General features: G+C 33.0%; 1 protein-coding gene across 1 annotated transcript in view; it reads right to left on the bottom strand.

The window, feature by feature from the left end:
* Nucleotides 1-21,757, bottom strand: part of LOC148616072 (FACT complex subunit SPT16-like) — a 28,822-nt gene that overhangs the window by 2,071 nt on the left and 4,994 nt on the right. The window contains exons 6-23 of the mRNA XM_088582755.1: nucleotides 21,417-21,563; nucleotides 20,612-20,763; nucleotides 20,179-20,351; nucleotides 18,462-18,626; nucleotides 16,854-16,948; nucleotides 16,325-16,489; nucleotides 15,748-15,863; nucleotides 15,438-15,520; nucleotides 13,649-13,719; nucleotides 13,028-13,155; nucleotides 11,460-11,595; nucleotides 10,675-10,801; nucleotides 9,610-9,728; nucleotides 8,723-8,848; nucleotides 5,130-5,318; nucleotides 3,601-3,770; nucleotides 2,726-2,855; nucleotides 1,295-1,424 (exon numbers count right to left, since the gene is read on the bottom strand). Of these exons, the coding sequence (XP_088438881.1) occupies nucleotides 1,295-1,424; nucleotides 2,726-2,855; nucleotides 3,601-3,770; nucleotides 5,130-5,318; nucleotides 8,723-8,848; nucleotides 9,610-9,728; nucleotides 10,675-10,801; nucleotides 11,460-11,595; nucleotides 13,028-13,155; nucleotides 13,649-13,719; nucleotides 15,438-15,520; nucleotides 15,748-15,863; nucleotides 16,325-16,489; nucleotides 16,854-16,948; nucleotides 18,462-18,626; nucleotides 20,179-20,351; nucleotides 20,612-20,763; nucleotides 21,417-21,563 (2,422 nt within the window). The remainder of the gene's footprint in view (nucleotides 1-1,294; nucleotides 1,425-2,725; nucleotides 2,856-3,600; nucleotides 3,771-5,129; nucleotides 5,319-8,722; nucleotides 8,849-9,609; nucleotides 9,729-10,674; nucleotides 10,802-11,459; nucleotides 11,596-13,027; nucleotides 13,156-13,648; nucleotides 13,720-15,437; nucleotides 15,521-15,747; nucleotides 15,864-16,324; nucleotides 16,490-16,853; nucleotides 16,949-18,461; nucleotides 18,627-20,178; nucleotides 20,352-20,611; nucleotides 20,764-21,416; nucleotides 21,564-21,757) is intronic.

Below are 21,757 nucleotides of genomic sequence, written 5' to 3'. Positions count from 1 at the left end.
ATTGATAATTCGAGATTTCAAAAATTTTCACAATTTATTTTCTCAAACAGGCGCCATTTTTGTTTGAATTATTATCGGAAGAGAGATAACTCTGGTCAAACTACCGCTAAAAGATGGGGTACAATCCCGATCATGGGCGATGTCTGAAATGAGAGGGCAACTTCACTTCCCTTTTGGTGTCATCTTAGGGTGAAGGGAGTGACTCGTGGGTGACTTGGATCAATCAAGAATGACTAATATCGGAAATTTTCCAGACTTCCGGTCTGATGTTCCGGATTTTTTTACCAGTCCTGCCACATTTTTACGGGGGATATCCGACAGACCTTCTGAAAGACTGCTGTTGTGAATTTTGATTTCCAATGGTTTACAAGGTTTCCTGTTTTTTGACCGTCTATGACATTTTTGAAAGAAGAAGATAGGAACAAGAGTTTGAAAATTGGAACTAAGAGAAAGAAGCATTACATTGAATAGTACTGAAGTTGCTAGTGGTACACAGAACTGTAAAATCAGTCTGTGTTTGTTATTAGTCTGACTGTGTATGTACCATAGCACAAGCCTAGAAATTTTGCTCTCAGTGTGCCCTTCTTCAATATAGCGACATTCATGGATTTTACTGGTATTGCATTATTCACGAGTTGTGCCAGACATTTTTTTTTCATTATCATGATCATTGTGAACCATTTATATCAATTGATTAAATCATAGTTTTCTACAGGATTCATTTCATATACATGTTTATGATGAGTACATCACTCTGACATTACCCTTTTCATAACCAGACCTGTTTACCCCATATAAGTGACCTCAGTAGTTTCCATATCAAGTAGTCAGTAGTTTTGCCATGTTCTCAGTAGTTTTTGAAATTTTCATATATATTCCAACAAAAAGGGCACCTTTATGCATATAATGCACTTGTTTTCTTTACTTGATTTAATTTAGGCCTTTTATGTTTAAAAGATAATTGTTTGGTTTCGGCATCCCTGCTGTACTTATCTTCTAAGACGAAATCTATATTTTCATCCCTTGGAAGCCATGCTTCCTTTTCTGATTAAGTCTTCTAAGCACTTGACACTATAACAATTCACCATTTCATTCAAGTGCTCTATAGACCTGGTTTAAATCTAAGATTTAATGAAGAAACAAATTTATGTTTTTAACATCCGGGAACCGTAGTTTCAACAGTACAAATCGTAAATTGTATTTTTCGGCCAATTTTCGTAGAAATTACGGCAAAATCGTACATGTAAACACCTCCGCATAACAACCACACTAATAACAAACGATGTATGTATACCCGAATCTTCCTCTTCTCCTTCCCAGTCACTCTCCTCACTGAAATCACTGCTCTCCTCTTCCTCAGTTTCAGCATCAGTAGGTACATAATGTTCATCCTCTTCTGAGTCGTCACTATCAGCATTCTCAGCCTGATATATTACAAACAAAACACTTTATATAACACATAACAAGATATGTCTAAATTTCAGTTCACAATACAAATTAACATGTTTAAAATATGGTAAAGACACACAATTGACATACTTCTTAAAGGCTTCCTCTAGTAGAAATTCCCTTTAACAAGAAGCTCCCAAGAGCCTGAATAGCTCACCTGGTTAAAATTTGTCTTTCAAGGGCAATAAATTGGCTGAAAACTGTCATTTTTCATCTTTCAAGGGCAATAAATCTTACAAGAAGTCACCTGACAACTTTGATCCCTGAAGACTTTTGAAGGCCTTATAATAAGAGTCATTTCAGTTATTGAAATAATCTTGCTAAACCTAACGGTTTTGGAGATATGTGCGAAAAACTACTGTCTGACCCCTATGTTCTATTTTAAGTAACGACGGCCATGTTTTTTGGCGGATCAAAAATCCCAACATCAGTTCTATGCACGATACCCCATGGACTAATTATACCAAGTTTGGTTCAAATTGGTCAAGTAGTGTCACAGGAAAAGATTTTTGAAAGGAATAACATTAAAAATAGCGAAAAATGTCTAAACAAAGGGCAATAACTCAAACATGGGTTAACAGATTAAAATAAAAATTTGACCACAGATAGATCTCATCATACTGTACTAAATTTGGCTAAACCAAACGGTTTTAGAGATATATGCGAAAAACTACTGTTTGACCCCAATGTTCTAATTGTAGTAATGGTCGCCATGTTTTTTGACAGATAAAAAATCCCCATATCATCTCTATGCACAATACCCCAAGGAACATTCATACCAAACGGTTTTAGAGAGATATGCGAAAAACTACTGTTTGACCCCCCTCTCCCCGTTCTATTTTTAGTAACGGTAGCCATGTTTTTTGATGGATCAAAAATCCTCACATCTGTTCTATGCAGGATACCCCAAGGAACATTCATACCAAGTTTGGTTCTAATCGGTCAAGCAGTGTCAAAGGAGAATAGTTTTGAAAAATTATTATCGACGACAACGGACGCCAAGTGATTGCAATAGCTCACATGGCCTTTGGCCAAATGAGCTAAAAAGAGGAATAAATCAATCAATTATTAATACTTGTATACCCATAGATTATAACTTCTCACAGAAACAAGGATGAAACCAGGTATAACATATAAGAACTGTAGATCATAAACACATAAGTAATAATTTGACTATATATTCATACATCTAAAAAATTCCAAAAACAACCTGGTGATTTAAGATAAACATTTTATAATTTACCATAACCTGATAACTTATAACTAAATCACATACATCACTCTCAGGGTCCAAGAAAGACCATCCACCACTATCAAAAAATCCCTCAGGATCATCTGTAATGGTCTTCATGATCTTGGCCCAGTTTAAACTCTGAATACCTTCTGAGTATCTAATATCACATGAGCTGTCAAAATAAAGGAAAGTGTAAATATTCTGAAATGATGTAATATTCCTTGAAATAATCCTTAACCTTAAAACGATATACTTTGCAAGGTGCAGATGGATATGACCATAGAGGTCCAACCCCGAATAGTTGGGTGAAGTATGTACACACCATTTAAGCTTGATATAGCTCTAAATTTAGAATGTGATAAAGTATTTAACTCATGATAAGAATTTGCCCATAGCGCTCCCTTTTTGGCCCCCTATTCATTAATGGTTCCGGTCACAACACCCAAAAGCAACCCTTCCATTCCTTTTATAGTATGTCACATCATGGAACATTTCGAGATCAATTCACTAAGAGTCAAGTTCTTGTATGGACACAATGAAAATGTTTGTTATGGCCCTAATTCCTAAGTAGTTCAAGTCAAACATCCCCCCCCTCCAAAAAAACAAAAAAAAAAAATTCTATGGACACCAGAAAATAAAGCTGCAGCCACCACTGAGAGTATGATACCATTCTAAGACTGTAATTTTGATCTTGTACAACAAAAACTTTAACAATCTATTAAGTATACTAGTTTTCTGGTCTCTTAAATGAATGTATATATATTTATTTATTCGAAAAAAAAAAAGGAATGTGAAGAATACTCTAACCTTTTTGAACTGCTCTCAAACTGAACAATGAACTTAAGACTACACAACTGTTAATATATTTAAGTTACCTTTTTAATTCATAAATATTGTATCAACACTTCTCAACTTACTTCAGCCATTCTTTAACATGGTCCAACATGTTCATTGGTATGGAGTTCACCATGGCAACCTTTTTACTGTAATCTTTATAAACAAATACCATGTCAAAATTCTTCAAGTGGAATTGAACACGTTCAAAATGGACCAGTTCTACTTCCTCTAATGATGTCACAAATGGAGGCTGAAATAAAAAGATAAGTAATTCGTTTTGTTAAATTTGGTTGTGAGTCATGAATTCAGTTTTAAGAATCTGTTGGTATATTACTTGTCCTACATGGCTGAAAACCATGTCAAACTAGAAAAAAAACTGTGAACAATGCTAAATAAAATAATATCCCCAACTCCCCCATACCATAACATGTAACTTTTGACTATCAAATTGATTTGGATCAAAATCTAGAGTAGTAGAAGAAGAATGGGAATATTTCATTATGAATCTATGTAAGCTTGATTAAATTCATTTTGAGCTGTAGGAGCAGTAATGGATCGGAGATGGTACATTAGTGTCACCATAGTCATGAATTATTAAGTCCATGTTTTGTTAAGCCCTGTGTAGGTCCGGGTGTTAAAGAATAGGCCTGCAGCAGCACTAAGCTTGTCGTATAAGGCCTATAATAGTGCTCAGAACCCTAGCCAGGGGCTAGGGCGCTCTGCCCACAGAGCTACTGGGATGTGTGCCCCAGGTGGTGGAATGGGGTACCCCTGACGTGTTACATGCTGGGGTTGTCAGGCTATAATACGGAAAACCTGACCGCAAACCATAGTGGTGCACCGTGTTGGGAAAGATGCCACGTTCCTCGCACGTTAAAGAACCCTACTGTGGTATTGTCCCGGAGTAGGAACCATAGAGCTCCACCACAGGACGCTAAATTGCCCAACCCTACCCACCTCTCCCTATTTCCAGTGGCAATCAAAATTTGTCGATCCCATTGTCCTTGTGTCCCATCCCTTTTTCATTTCATCATTTCATGTTCATTTTATCATCAATTTCATATTCATCGTCTGAATATAGCTGAAATATTGCTGTTCCGACGTTAAACCCCAACAAACAAACAAACAAAATGTTTTGTTAATGTGAAACCTCCAAATTGATTTGGATAAAATCTAAAATAGGAGGTACACAATGGGAGTATATAATAAATATTATGTGAAAGTTTGATTGAATTCCATTCAGTGGTGTATTAGGAGTAATGGATAAGAAAGGATTACCTCTCTGTGTAGCAAAAGAAAGAAGAAAGAACAGAAACTCCTATCACTATATACACCCAACTTTGCAGGTGGGGTCTTAAAATCATCATTTATTATATCACTATTTCTGAAAGTCTTAAACAAACAATATTAAGCTGTATCAAGAACAATAATAAAAATAGTTAAATGCTAATTAAACTATTGCCAAGACCTTCAAAATGCATTTTATCTCCTGGCTATAACACATGTAAAGAATCTTCATTGTACATTGAAAATATGGAATGGATGTTTGCCTGTGGAATCAAATGTCAGACAATATTTTGATGCTGCCACATATATAATGATAACTTACCCATTCAACTAAGTTGACCAGGCATCCACTGGTGGGCTGTAACAATACTGTAGACCTAAAAGGTACACCATGAAAACCTAATTCTCTAAATGGTGTGTCAAATTCAACTTCCTGTTTGGTAATATTCTCCACCTTTTCACAGAAACCTTTAAATGCTGATTTTAACTTCTGTCTATATTCTCTTTCAGCCTACAATATTAAACATATTCCAAAGTTTCACAAAAATAATTCAGTTTTGAAAAATAACTGATATAGTGAAACAATACTGAATATTTATCAAGCAAAGTTATGACCCTTAAATAAAATACAAAAATTGACTGATAAAATAGTAATCAAGGGAACCAAGGATATAGCGGTAATCAAAAGAATGTAATCCAGGGACAAAGACCAGACATGGAAAACAGACATACACAACAAAGAACATAAAGTAACTAAAATCATACATACAATGTAACAAAAGTAAATGAGCAACTCCGACTCCACTAAAAACTGGGAGCATGAACCAGGTGCACTGGTAGGGTAAGCGTCCTCTTCTTTTCTAGAAACACCCGCCGAGTTGCTCATAAAAAGTCAAGTCCGGGGTAGACAAACGAGGGAAGGAAAACTATGACCCGTTGAATAAATCAGTTCTCATGATGCTGATGGATACACCATAATGATCCACGAGTTCATGATAACGACCATAAAACTTCTGTAGTGATGACTTCAATCTTGTAGCAACATAACCTTGTTCCAGAAGCCTATTTGTTAGAGTTCTAGGTAAATAGGAATATTTACTGTATACCATTCCAAGATAACTTTGTTGAGAAGGAAAAATGATGTACAAATAAGCAGTGGTCTACAGCATTTCAAGTTATGGCAATCTGGATTATCGCATATACTCGCATGTAAGCCATATTTTAACTGCTGGAAAGGTTCCCAACTTATAGACAAGATCTAGCTAATGAACTAAAATTTTCAGCTTGAAAATGTCAAAAGCTTGATAATTGACATGAGCATGAAACCAACATTGAACAGCCATACTGGTGCTGTTTACCCCAATGTTTAAAATGCAAATGTCAATTTTTGGAAAACGGTCTTCATCTACCTTCAACAGTTAAAATATGATACAGTAAAAGAATATTTAGTGTTAAGTCTTTATTTTTCCTCAATACTGCCTTTTATGGTTTTTATTTGTTTTTCCCACTCATCCATTTTGTGTATTGAATTTTACCTGTGTACACTCTTATAGCCAAAAACCCAAAGGTATAATAAAAACATGACCCAAAAATGTACCTTAAAATAATCAATATTTCAGTTGTATATCACAATTCTTATTACGAATTTCTTTTTACCTAAGATAAAACCTCATAACTTACTGAAATATCTCCAAAAAATGAGTTGTTAGATTATCATAAACTTTTGGCTTTATTCTTTGTTGTTCCCTAGATTTATGATTTTAAGTTGGGCTATTGGTTGTACCAAAATTAGTATGAATGATAAAATGGCCATATTAAAACAATTCACATGGCCTGTCAAGAATTTAATTACTTACTACTTTAAAGACAACTCTGGTTTGTAATGATTTATATCAATATTTATCAATACTCATTGTAATTAAGGACTGTTCGCAATGCAGGTGTCAAAAATCAGTATGACTTATAAGCAGGTCAAGGCTAGATTTCCAGAAATTTTGGACTGAAAAGGGGGTCCAACTTATAGGCAAACTGACTTATACTCGAGTATATAAGTATTAAATATTGTTCATTATCAAAGTAAACCTTTAAAATCCTATTAAGCCCTGGTTAGTTTCTAATTAAATTAAAGAACCTTTTGTTGGATACTCAAATTTGTTCGTAAGAGAAATACATGTAGAAGGACAACGATCAAAAAAAGGAATAATACTTTTTTTTTCAGGCTTTAGACATTTATCTTCTAACTAAATTCTGTTACTCAGAATGGTAGTTTCAAACTCCACACTGTGATTTCTTTGAGTTTTAGTTAACTCAAAGTAAATATCGGAGCAGAACAAAACATACACCTGACCTGTAACTTATAATGGTGAACTTATATACTAAAAATCATGTCATAATCTGCAAGCGTTTAGAAAAAAAAGTCCGAAAAACAGTTATTTCTGTGAATTTAGCTAAGTTCAAGGCCCGAAACTTCGGTAAAAATCATCGTAGAGGGAACCAACTACAAACTTATCCTGTAACTTATGGTGGTGAATTTATATACCAAAAAATCATGTCAATGTCTGCAAGCGTCTAGCAAAAAAGTCCGGAAAACTGTCATTTCTGTGAATTTTGCTAAGTTCAAGGGTCGTAATTTCAGTGAAAATCATCAGAGCAGACTAAAACGTAAACTTGACCTGTAACTTATCATGGTGAATAAATATACAAAAAATCATGTCAATATCTGCAAGCGTTTAGAAAAAAAGTCCGGAAAACTGTTATTTCTGTAAATTTTGCTAAGTTCAAGGCCTGTAATTTTGGAAAAATTAACAGAGCAAAACGAAAGTTAAACCTGACTTGTACCTTATCATGGTGAACATATATACCAAAAATAATGTCAATATCTGCAAGCGTTGAAAAACAAGAGGCTCCCAGGAGCCTGAATTGCTCACCTTGTTAAAATTTGTCTTTCAAGGGTAAAAAATTTAACAAGGAGATGTCCAACAATTTTGACTCAAGAAGACTTTGGTAGGACTTATCATAAGAATCATTTCAGCAAATGAAAGTTTCTTTCTATCTATTATAGGCTTCAAAATATTGGCTGAAACTGTAAATAAAATTTTTTTTATTATCTTTCAAGGGCAATAAATCTTACAAGGAGTCACCTGACAACTTTGATCCCTGAAGACTTTTGAAGGCCTTATAATAAGAATCATTTCAGCAACTGAAAGAGTTTGGCTAAACCTAACAGTTTTGAGATATATGCAAAAAACCACTGTCTGACCCCTATGTTCTATTTTTAGTAACGGCAGCCATGTTTTTCGACGAATCAAAAATCCCCACGTCAGTTCTATGCAGGATATCCTAAGAAACATTCATACCAAGTTTGGTTTTAATTGGTTAAGTAGTGTCAGAGAAGAAGAGTTTTGAAAGAAATAACATTAAAAATAGCAAAAATCGTTGAAAAAGGGCAATAACTCCAACACGGCTTAACGGATTAAAACCAAAACTTGACCAGTGATAGATCTCATCATGCTGCACACTTTTACCCTGTCAGAATTTAGCTAAACCTAACAGTTTTGGAGATATATTCAAAAATCTACTGTCTGACCCCTATGTTCTATTTTTAGTAATGGTGGCCAAGTTTTTCGACAAATGATAAATCCCCACATCAATTCTATGCAGTATATCCCAAGGAACATTTATACCAAGTTTGGTTCTAATCAGTCACGTAGTTTCAGAGGAGAAGAGTTTTGTATAATTGTTAACAACAACAAAGGACGCCAAGTGATCGCAATAGCTCACATGGCCTTTGGCCAGGTGAGCTAAAAAGTCTGGAAAACTGAAGATGGACTGACGGATGGGCCAAAAACATTATACCCTTCACAACTTCTTTGAGTGGGGTATAATAACATCCATAAATGTGAAATATGTTAATACCTGTTCAGCATGAAGATCATCTCTGTCATGCATGTGTTGATGTTTACCAAGATCTGTAGTGATCTCCCCTACTTCAGTATAAAACTGTACATCAACATGTTTCTTCTTACCAAACAGGATAGCATGCTGTAATGTAAAATAAATACATCACATGTTTTTCATTGTTTAGCACTCAGTTGCCTTTCTTCAGGGTATAAAATTATATATACTTCATTCCTGGCTTAAAAATAATATAATGCTTTGCAGAGCAGTTTGATATGACTGCAGAGGTTGAATTCTGAACAAATAGGGCAAATATGTACTAACCATTCAAGCTTGATACAGCTTAATTTTTGTTTGTGATAAAACATTTGACACTGGATAAAAATTTGTCAGACCCTAATTCCTAAATGGTTCAACTCACAACCTCAAAAACTCATCCAAACCTTCCTTAAGAGATATTGTACTTTGTAGAAGATCTTCAAAGACACCCATTCACATTTACTCAAGTTATCAGATTTTTTAGGGGTGGGGTTGTAAGAAAAATTGAAAAAGACAAAACCTGAAGGAAACATACAGTTAACTAGAGAATGTTGGTATGGTAAACATAACTACAATCCCCAAGTTCAGAAAGGGCCACAACTCTTAAACAGTAAATGCAATATACAACAAAATGTAAGATTGAAAAAAAAAGGAAATTTCTAAAAATATCATCCTGATACCATAAAAGTGGCAACATAGACACACTATTTACATCTGACAATTCAAAATAAATTGTTACAAAAACTATTACAGCAGAACTTAAGTCCACTTTTGCTATCTAAAGTACTTTTCATTAAAAAGGTGTGTTTTTTAATTATTTTCACAATATAAATTTTCAATATAATAAAAAACACAAAAACACAAACCTTCAGGTGAAAATGTAATAAGATGATCATTTCTCCATCACATGGCTGGAAGAATGCATGTTTTATATTGTTATACAGAATGTCAACCTTATCTCCTCTTACTGACGTAAACCTGAAACCTATAAAACAAACCACATTACTATATATATCACTCATTTCAAGTTGTGCTTGTTGGATTAAATGAGAGAGCTCATAAAAGTACAATTTCAGTAGCATATCAATAAATACACTTTTTAGAAATACATCTATGCAGGCCACTACAATAACTTTTCAATGGACAAGTATGAAGCAAAATCCTCTGAAAACATTAATTAAATGATACATTACAATACAACTTTATTTAACATCCTTTTCAAAATTTGTTAAATCCACATTAATGTTCATAACATGTGTCAGCCAATCTTAAATTATAATCCATCTCAATGTTATCATTTTAATTTCAGCAATTGAATCAATGCCAACTAAGCACACCTCTGATGGATAGCAACTATTTGTGTGTCTTAATATTTAGGGTCTGATGATAAACTAGTTTTATATTATCGATTACAAGTTATCATTGACAAATTTAATTGTCATTTCAATTCTTTTTTGTTGTAAATTTATTAATATGATTGACACTGGCGACATATCATAAAAGGCAGATTTAATCTTTTTTTGTACTAAATAATTTTACTTATCCTGTAAGACAAGCTACATTTGGATTCTACAGATGTTTACTATGGTATGAGACGACTGGACAACTTTTTTGTTCGTCCTTGCTTAATTAGCACTTTCTCAAGTTGTATTCAAACATTATGTAGAATTCAAACTCACAAGTATAACTAGTATAGTATGATAGAAATTAACAGATCAAATCATAATATTATTAAAAACAAACCACTTTTGATCACATGATGTAGAACTTACGATACCATACATAAATCTTTCTTGTTTGTGATCGATATTATTGATTGACTGGTGAATCATTACATCTCCATATGAATATAAATGACCCTTGACATAGATATATTAACCATCAAAAACCCTTCCTAATCAAGGTAATCAAAATATTCCTTGGTATCTTACCATTACTGTGGGCTTCCAGTGTGCCAGAGATTCTCTTTGATACAATATTTGGCCTGATGTATAAATCTTTTAATTTTGGATTTCCTCTGTTTGGATTGATCACAAGGGTATCTTGTTTAACAATGCCCTACAACATAAGGACAATTTTATATAAATGTACTGCAAATAAGCTTCTTGGCTTTACAGCTTGTTGAAATAGATCAGTTCCAATTTCAATACAAATCTAGCTAGGTTAGTGAGTAATTTATATAGCTCTCTAAGTAAAAATCTGCCCTACATTATACCAATTTGTTCTATTTAACTACCACATCTGTGTGATCTTTGACAGCTATTCAAACTATAAAGACAGTGTCCAAAAGATCAGAGGTGCTCTGTGGTAGTCAAATAGAACACACTGGTATAATGTAGGATAGATTTCTACCTAGAGAGCTATATAAATTACTCACTAACCTAGCTAGATTTGTATTGAAATTGGAACTGGTTTATTTCAACTAGCTGTAAGTATACCATACTTACAGGTTTCATAATGTGTGAAAGTTGAATATTGCAAAATATCAACTCGAGTTTCTCCACTCAACTTCAAGCCTCAACAAGTTTGTAATGGTGTTAAAATAAAGTATCGGTAATGCATATTGTATCGCAATAAAAGTACTGTATTAAGAGTAGTTTGGACTAAAATAAATTTCTTAAAAAATGTATGTTTTCAATACCATACATAAATTTGATCACAGAAGTTCTCCATTAAACTGTTAATAATGTGAGACCTGGTGTAGCTGTTTACTAACCTCTTTTTCTCTCTCCTCTGCCTCCCTGGTTTTGAACTTTTTCTGAACTTCTTTGATCAATCTGAAGGCTGTATTAAGGTTAAGTGACGGTGCTGATATCTCTCCTGGTTCTTTTGTGTTAGAGCTTCTGTAAGTTCTGTTACCAAATTAAAGTACAAAATTTAATTTAAACTACAGTAGAAGATATATGGGAAATGCCCATAAAAGAACAACCAAAATTCACTTCAATCATACCCGCCAATAATTTCTCCAGGTCGATCATACACGCATGAAAGCCAGTAACCTGTACAAGTAATCTTTGGGAGCTCTGAGATCCGTTCATAAATGCATGAATGACCAAAAATAGCTGTTTAATACTATAACCATATCTAGATCAACAGATATCAAACCAAGGATCCGGAAACAGTAAAAAATACCAGTCATTGACCGACAAATTTTCAAATGACCGACGACCATTTTCCAATATTGGACATAAAAAAATTGTCAACCCTTATAAATTACAGTCAGTGTGGTTTTTATGACTTTACAAACACCCTGGCTACCTGTCTCCTAACTGTTTATTGGAATTTATTGGACAGGTGTACATCAATATTAATTAGCTGATGTGCAGCCACCTGTGACTGTGATTTTACCTGATTAGTCAATTGCATAATTTAATTAATGCTACATGTCCAGCACCATTGCATGAACGAATTGACTGAAGTGACTTGGAAAAAATTTTCATACATTTATTACTTCATTTAAATAAGAAAAAGATTGACAAATCCATCATTTTCCCACCGATCTTCCCATGGTAACGAAAGCACATGGTGCTGAAACTACTAATCAGTCGTAGTTCGTAATTATTAATTCATCGATTGAATCTTTTTAATACAGAATCAACAAACCATTCAAATCAATATACAAAATGTATTTGCCATTTTATTTTTAAAATAATCAACATTTTCTCATCACTTGGAAGTTTTGGCTGTTTGCCGATGTGATGAAAAAGTCTGAGAGACATGATGTTTTGTTTACATGTCAGAACGTGCACGAGTGGTCGAAACCGAACTTTTTCACTCGTTCAGATATTTTGTAAAAGACAGAGTATGTGATGGAATAATACAAATTCCAATATTTATCTTTAAATAACCACAACAAGGTTTTTTTAAAGTTTATTCTTGATATAAACAGGTAAAAGACAGAAACAAACGTCTGCTGAAATTTGATAAAATGTCCAACATGGGCTGTCAAAATTTCTGGACCCTTGTATCAAACCATCAAAAACTCATCTTCTCTATTATTTCAGGAAACGTAACATATTAAGAAATATCCACAAGTGAATGATCCTTAAAATCAGATGCTAAAGCTAAAACAAAATGGCTATTTATAACCATATGCTCCCTGGCAGTCAAAAGTGAAGGCCAATAATATTAAGAAAACGGCACAGTACAATTAAATCACATATGGTGACAAACAACCTAACAAAATGTTAACTATACCCATCAAAAAAGAATCTAAACGGATCGGCTACTCAATATATTCCATTCCCAAAACCTACAAACAGCATGGTACTTGAAGTATCTTACATTTCTTTAAGAAAGGTAGCATCTGGTTGTGGAAAAACATTGCCTTCATTTCTACCAAGTGATGATCCTGGATGATAGAAGTTGATACGCAGGTATGTATAGTCACCTTCTATAGACTGACTGATGTTCTGAAATAAAAAACCAATACAATGACAACCATGTAAACAAACTTAGAGAGAAACTAATCACTACACAGATCATATCATTACTTCTTATCTACTCTTTTCTTTTATTTTTAAAGGTTCTTTTTCCCTTAAGAATTGGCAATAATAAAAATTTTGTCTATTGTAAAATAAAATGTTCATGTGCATAGTGTTTATAGTGCAAAGTGCAATAAACAAAATATGCACATGGAAAATTTGTGTTATTTTTCAATAGACAAAATTTTTATTATTGCCAATTCTTATAAATTAATTTTAAAACATATTTTATCTTTAAACATGATAAAAGTAGCTCTGAATTGAACTGAATAGGGGCGTGTCAATATTTTTTTTATCCATTGAGATATAATAAAATTATTTTAACCAATCAGATTACAGTATTTATCTCAAATTAACTTATTGAAATATGGAATATCTAGAATTTTGTATAAAAGATATTTATAAGAACAGTTAACTTTACCTTAATGGTGGATATGTGAAATGGGGTTGGGATTCCAAATATTGGTAATATCACTGTCTCATATTTCCTATCTGAAAGATAAGTAAATCAAAATAGTTAAGAACCATATAAATACAGTTTTATATATGTCTCTATGCTAATTAGTGAATGACTATATTAGTACCAGTCCACATAAAATTCTGACACAGCAAATGGTAAAGTGATTCATAGTGAAGAAAAACCCACCAAACAAACGATACTTTTTTCAGTCTACATATGCTATACTTTCACATAACGATAATCATTTCTGAATTCAGATCTGCACTTTTTAGAAAATCATACATACATCTCCCACTTAAATGAACTAAACGAAACCACATTAAGAATGACAACTCCTGCTAAGTGCCAATTTCATGCACAATCTATGTAATTTTGATCTCAAAAGCCCAACAACCAAACGGAAAACTAAGACTGGTTGTGTGATCAGTAACTGTTTCTGAACAAGAAATTAAACAGAATTCGGTGGTTTTTTTGACATGCACGCATAACCTTCTGTCTGATTTTGAGAGAGACTGCTTCTTAATATTCTACAATTAACATTAATTGATAGCTTTTCAAACTTGGAAGACTGAGTCTAAAAGATCATAAAAGTTTTATGTGATAATCAAGCAGGACACACTGGAAAAATGTTTGGCATGTGTCTACCTAAAGAGCTTCATGTCCATAAATCATTCAGTAGCCTAGATATTGGTACATGCATTAGTCTAAAATGATCAAAGCTTTCAAGGAGACACAATGATGCTGTTAACAATCCCATAAAATTACACAACATTATTGGTAGCCACATCATGTATTTTCTTACATGTAAGTAGAAGTCATCTTATATACTGGTTCAATAAAGTTTGGTTAAAATCTGTCAGGTGGTTGTTTTAAAAAGCAAAATGATGAACATTAATGATCATAATAAAAACAACTGTCTTAATTTACATAGGAAAAATTGCACCATATGTTCTCATATGTTTTTCAAACATATGGAAACATATGTTTATGACCAGTGTGTTAAAAATAATTTTTCTTGCTTTAAAAACACAAAATCATATGCTTTCGAAAATTATAAGAAAACCATACTCTTTTGTATGTCAAATTTTACTGAAAAACATATGAATATCAATGCCTTTTACTTAAATTGTTTTTCATGACTTATTTTGTAAGTCAGAAACATATATTTTTCATGGTGTTTTCAAAACATGAAAAACATGTCACAATTTTCCCTGTGTATTTACATTTACAAGATATTACATGTACATGCACTTATAACCTCTTATCACCATATAGTAGTGCTCAAGAATAAAAAATTTATATTACACAAGGCAAGTGAAACTTAGCACAGTGAAATTGTATTTATAAGCTTATCCTGTTGATTTCAGACCTATTTATGCTACTTGATGACAATCCATATACATGTATATTTTATTTTATTATATGAAAATGATTCATAAATCCAGAACTTACTGCGATTAAAACATAGACATTATAGACAAATTCACAATCTGTGGAGTGTAAATTGCAACTAATATTCATAGAAACTACAGACAATCCATAAAAGTAAATGTGAATTCTGTCATAAAAAAGTACATTTTAGTGCCCAACTTTCCCTTGGACAGCAGTCCTTATGCATATTAATTGAGTGAACCACACAAATATCTTTTCCAAAAAGGTTCAGTTTACAGAAGTTTCACTGTACATCGTATCAAGGTTAAAGGTTAACCAGGTGATACATGTACTACTCAGGTGCTAATATCACACTCACCAACAAATAACTGCAGATCTCGGACTTCTGATTCATGAGGTAAATGGGATGTGCTTTTGTAAGACACAATGGACTTTCTCACTCTGGAATGTACAAAATACAATAACAAAATATACACCAAAAATTAGCAAGTTAATCTCTTTCAAAATGTAATTACTCTCAGTAAACTCAAGTTTCATTTCAAACAAAACAAACATCATATTAATGACACATGCAGTCATTAAGAACAACAATTAGAGTAAAATTGTTTACAAATATTTTAGTTTAAACAAATGTTGTTAATAGAAAAGGATTTAATAAAGTTAATTACTTTTTATCTTCAGTCCCTGTTTTCATTCCTTTAATTCTTTGCAGAGCCTCTTCATTCAATTTATCTCGTAACTCTTTTTGATGTTTTTGTCTTTTCTCTTCAGCAGTCATATCCATCTAAAACAATTAAAGGTGTGGTGATATTACCCTAATCATTCACTTCACTAGTAAGCATTTGAAATATCATCACATCATTTCTTATTCTTAAAAGACACCATCAATTTCTACTGTACCAAGACAGAAGACAAGAAGCCATTGTTTTTACTTTTTTTGTTTTCTATACTGACTCCTAATTAATGTCAATGTTTCTGTGATGCCAGACTTTGACTTTGAAATGCAGTTCATGACTGAAACAAAACAGTTAACCTAGTCTTATTGTCCACACAACATCAATGCTGTAAATTCACCATTTCCCAATACCCATAGCAACCTAAGTTTAAATGATAAAAATTTGTCAGAATTTCATGTTGTGGAAATGCTATATTTTTGTGCAAAAGTGTTCTGTGGAAAGCACAATTTTTTTAAAATTTCTAAATCACTAGGAATTCCTTTGACAACATCCTAATAGAAATACTAACTCGTGTTCTATTGTCCAATACAGCATTCCTTTTACCCCTCCCAAGCAGAGCCTCCTGTTGCTCCTCTTTATCTTCCTCTTCCTCCTCGTCATCCTCATCTTTAAGGAAGATCCCAACATGTTTGATTCTCTTCTTCCCTGTTGTCATCAGAGATGCAGATGACCCCTAGTTTAACAGAAAAGATGATGCAGTTCACTTTTTTTTTCAGATACATGTAAGTTCATACTTTTATAGGTATTCAATATAAATTATATATGCATTTTTCCCAGAGGATGCCTTATTAAAAATAGTCAACCCTGCATAATTAAAGTTGGATGAACAAGTAGAGTATTCCTTCATGCTATAAAATGTGTTTCTGTGTAAATTAACTATCTTGAAGTCAACACACAATGTAAAACTCCTTTAAAACATTTCTTTACCGCACTCTTTTTAAGAACATTCTAAAGCAGTGCGATTAAAGAATCAGAATTTAAGAATTTCAACACTTATTTTTCTTCCAGTAATTCAAATCTACAATCCTAATGTTTACCTCGTTAGCTAAAACTGTATCACCAATAAATAAGGCATATTTCTTGTTTCCATCCTTTAAATCAGCAAAGCCAACATTGATGTTGAAAGTCATTCCTACAAAGATGAAATATATTTAAGTTCAAGTGTTAATTCTAAAAGAAATGGAGCTTCACTGTCCTACGTAAGTAGATCTTCTGTCAAAACAGAAATCTTTCTGTCTGAACTGACACATGCAGTTAGGATGTGATTGTTTCAACTTTTAACTCAGACCCACATGATGACACTTCCCTTAAAACCCTGAAATAAACCAAAAGCCTGTCTTAACCAGACATGTTTTAAGTACCTTCATATCCATTTAAATGTATTTTATTATCAGTTTGTGCTAAATGAACATCCATCTGTCTGAACTATCAGTACAATCTCTGAATATCTTTAATCCTGAGGACACAAATCATGCAATTTCAATAAAATCTAACACAAAACTAAGAAATATTGTTAATCTTGAGGCATTTAAAGTTTGGCCATATAGGTCTCTTGCCATCTGAATCCCTATTTCTATGGCAACCACTCATGGTGTAAAGTACTTCTCCGTCTAAGAATCAGGAAAAATATATATAAAATGTAGCACATGAAGGAAAAAAAAAACGCAGAGATTGTATTGCATTAACCAATTAGTTATACCTGATAACCACCAGAAATAACCTTCAAAGTGTTTGTAAAATTTGTTTTTTTAAGATATTGATAAGTCAAATTTAGTTGAAATGCACTACGGAAAAATGGCAGGAAAATTTTCCCGCACTCTCAATATAAGCAGTGAAAAGATATCTACATCACAGATGCTTCAGGATAAACTTAAAAAGCTTTTTAGTTGTTTTCTAGGCAAAAATGACTAACAGAGATGAGAGTGACTTTTGTTGAACAAATCTGAAGATCTGGCCAGGGGATTTGGGGCTGCCTTTAGCCCCCCCCCAAGCAGGGTCCAGCCCTGGTGGGGCCCATGGGGGCAAAATCCCCAGAAAATCCCCAGTATTTTGCATTTATTTGGAAAAAAATGCTAACTACTGATTTTTTTTTCTCAATTTATTGTCAAATCAAGAAACTTTGGGATTCAAGACAAAATACCGATCTCCTTCACTTGAAGTACATCCTTTTTCTCTAATATTTTCATTTTAAATGTTTGCTCCTTGTAACTTTTCTTTCAGAGCGGTCGTTGACCCACGAGGAATAATCCCGTCGTCACCAAGATAACAACTTCTGTTTTTAAACCAGTCTGGACTGGTTCACGATTCAGTCCTTACCAGAATCCGATAAGGGTATCCACTACGGAACCAGTTTACAAAAGCCGTGTAAGAACATTAAAATGAAATTAATGAATCATCCAGAAAAAAGGGTAGATTTTAATGACATGATAATTTTGTGGATGATCTTTATTTAATCAGAGATACAACCAACCCCCTCCTAAAATTTTCTCAATGAATTTACACTGATCTCAAAAATCGCTCCTAAAAAGCGGATATCAGCGGAAAACTTTCATCCCTGAACTAAACTGTGGAAACTGATGTGCCACCAATTGCCTGATTCTTTTACAGATTGGTACTTAAAGAAATGAAATCCTTAATAATAATACCTTTTTTAATCCTTATACCAGTCTTTCCAGACAGCAAAAGTGAACCTTCTCTGAACTCGATACCCATGACAAATCCAACAGTCTTGGTCATTTTGTCAACCAATTCTGGTCTTTCCTTCTTCACAAAACTTACAGCATGTTCATAAACAGCACTCATTTTCTCTCCTAAAAATTATAAAACAATATAAAGCAGACAGAATTTTTAAAAATTTACCAACAAGTTAATGTATTTTCAATAGGAAGTGGTGATATTTCTACATTCTCCCCATGAATACAGTAAAAGCATATTTTTTTGTTTTACAGCAAAAGTAAAACAAAATATGTAGTTTTTTTCAAGGTTATGCAGCACTGACTAAAATACACATATAAAATTCTCCTAGTCATGTGAAATTTTACCACTGTATCTCCGAGACCTATGTAATTTTACCCTAAAATTTATAACCCTACTGTGACCTTAACCTACGACACTGAATATCAATATGGGTCTAGATATTAATAGATAACATATAAATCTTTCAATGGTTTTTATTCAAGTGTCCTTGATGGTGTTGCAGCATAACAGTAAGAAGCATTGGATTTGGTGACATGAATAACCTGTAAGAGGATGACTTCTTAAGCTACTTTGGTCTTATCGAGGACAACCCATTCTATACCCCAAGTCACCTCAGATTGTTTGTGTTTTTTTGCGTTTATTTTTGTAATTACTCGACGGTTCCTTTCAAAAACTTGCCATTTTATTCATGTCGTTCTGTACTATGATTCCCTTACAATTATTTTTCGTTCTTACCTCTGAGATTGAAAAAATTCAAAATTTATTTTTCCTACGAGAATTTTGCATTGAATGTATTGTTTATCCGCCATCTTGTTTCTATAGATATTTTGAAATGTTCCCTATTATCTCACAATTGAAGAGGTGAAATACCATGATTTCCCGCCATATTTCTGCTCTTTACCTTTAGTAAAAGACAAAACCAGAAGTTCCAAATGAAAATACTACAACTGGTACTTAGTAAGAGTCTTACCACATAAAGTAATAAATTAGCAGGGAACCAGAAATATGGTGGGAAATCATGTTATTTCACCTCTTCAATTGTGAGATAATAGGGAACATTTCAAAATATCCATAGAAACATCTAGTTTTAAGAACATAAAGTTATGGTATCATTCATTACACTTTTGCAAAATGGCCATATTTTCAACTTGCAAAATAAATGCATGCACAAGTCCTCAGGACCTTCTTAATATAAGACAGTTTTTTAAAGTTGTTTAAGAAAAGTTGTAAAATGATTGTAAATACTAATATCATTTATTTTTTTTCTATAGTTTACAGTGACTGTGTATATGATGTCCTAAAATAAAAACTTGAAAATATACCAGTATAGAAAATTTAACAATGATTTAAATGGCCTCAGTGAGTTGTATTTACTTGACCTTTAGAGTTTAAGGTCATAATTGACAGCTATTCAAACTTAAAAGACAGTGTCCAAAAGATCACACAAGTGTTCTGAAGTAGTTAAGTAGGACACATTAGTATAATGTAGGGCAGATGTCTACCCAGAGAGCTATTTTAAACTGCTAAGTACCCTACCTAAATTTGTACTGAAACTGGAACTGGTCTACTTCAACTAGCTGTAAATTCATGTTTATTAACATAATGAGTACTTCATCCTCTATAATGTTCTATTTGAACCAAAGCTATCATTTTCATAGCTTTTACCTTCCTTAAGTTTGTCCAATATAGCATCCTCCACGGTCAGAAGAAATTCATAGTCTTTCTGCTGTTTATCAGATGGATCTACCATTAGTGTCCTGACTATGTTGGCACAGTAAGACTTGTATCTTACTCCCATAGCACATATGATAGTTCCAAAATCAAGGTTATTGTCATCACTAGAGAAAAAGAAATGACATTAATATACATGTAGGATGTTTTTTCTTTCAAGTGACAGATTATCTATTCAAAAAAGGGTTAAGCAATTGAGAATAAGTCATTCATAAAACCTCAGAATGTCCATCACATTCATACCACATATGCTAATATACAAGCTGTTCATATCACAGATCTTTTCTTATTTCTAAAATATTCCATTTTTTTAGTATTTGATAACTCTCAGTAGTCTTATTTTGAACTCTTTTTATCTAATACTGACCTGACTGTGCTGAATTTGAGACTGTATTTTCCCCCACTCTGTATAATAGCTGGATAACACATGTCTAAATTAGCAGGATCAGCCCCTGAAACAAACTTCTTGTTTTGTAGGGCTTGTTCCACACCATCTGCCAGCTTAGAATGCTTTACTTTCTGAAAACATAGTCATGTGATGTTAGACAAAGTGAAAATATCATTCAATATTTAATAGATATATCACTCCCTATAGATCACTATTTATAGAACTAACAAAACACTATTTTATAATATTGGACATTCCAAAGGAATAATTATTGAGTAGCATAATCTTGTTCAACCTTTCTAAAAACACTGACATTGTACCCCAAATTTGTATGGATTATTTCACATCATCTGGAAGCTTAAAATTCCTCTTGCTATTCCAGGAAAATGTCATCGGGGTTGGACAACACTTTTTAAAATAATGTATGGATGGGAGTATTTGAAAGTATATATAGTTATACATTGTTATTAAAATTTCATCTCAATTCTGTAGGTATTTGGTAATGTGCCATCCAACCCTCCCATACACTATTTCCTTGAATAGCCCTTAATTTTCTGAAAGCATAGTCGTGGGATATTAGACAGGGTAGCAAAATATCTTTCAAAAGCAAACAGGTATGTTACTAGCAAAACCTTTTAATACATATGTATGTTATTGGATATTTCACTTAATTGAGTAGCATAATTTTGGTAATCCTATATTAGGATGATTGATATTGCACTCCATGTTTGCTATAACACGATAAGACAACAAAACTTAAAACTGAATCATAAGGTTACGTTACCTTCTCAGCATCAATAATTTCCATAATCTGGTCACGAAGATATTTGGAAAAGACATCGCATGTTATTTGACAGGCTTTTTGCATGAGTTTTAACTCCGATTCTTCTTTAATAGACATCTCATAAGCCAATGATGCACTGACATCAACCTACAAGCATATTACACTTTTTCAAAATAAAGACAGGACATTTAAAAATTCTTGTTCAATTATAGTTTTTGAAAATCCTTTAAAAAAACTGCTTACCACAACTGCAGCACTAGCTCATATTTGTTTTGAAATAAGCACAGTTGTGAAAATTGCATTGGATACTTTCATTATACAATTTTCGTTAAATAAAACTT

The sequence above is a fragment of the Perna viridis genome, chromosome 5 (genome assembly GCF_037379345.1).
Source record: "Perna viridis isolate PV_CMFRI_1.1 ecotype Kerala chromosome 5, ASM3737934v1, whole genome shotgun sequence".
NCBI classification, from domain to species: domain Eukaryota; kingdom Metazoa; phylum Mollusca; class Bivalvia; order Mytilida; family Mytilidae; genus Perna; species Perna viridis.
The sequence above is the reverse complement of the archived record's forward strand: the minus strand, read 5'-3'. Positions and strand labels throughout refer to the sequence as shown.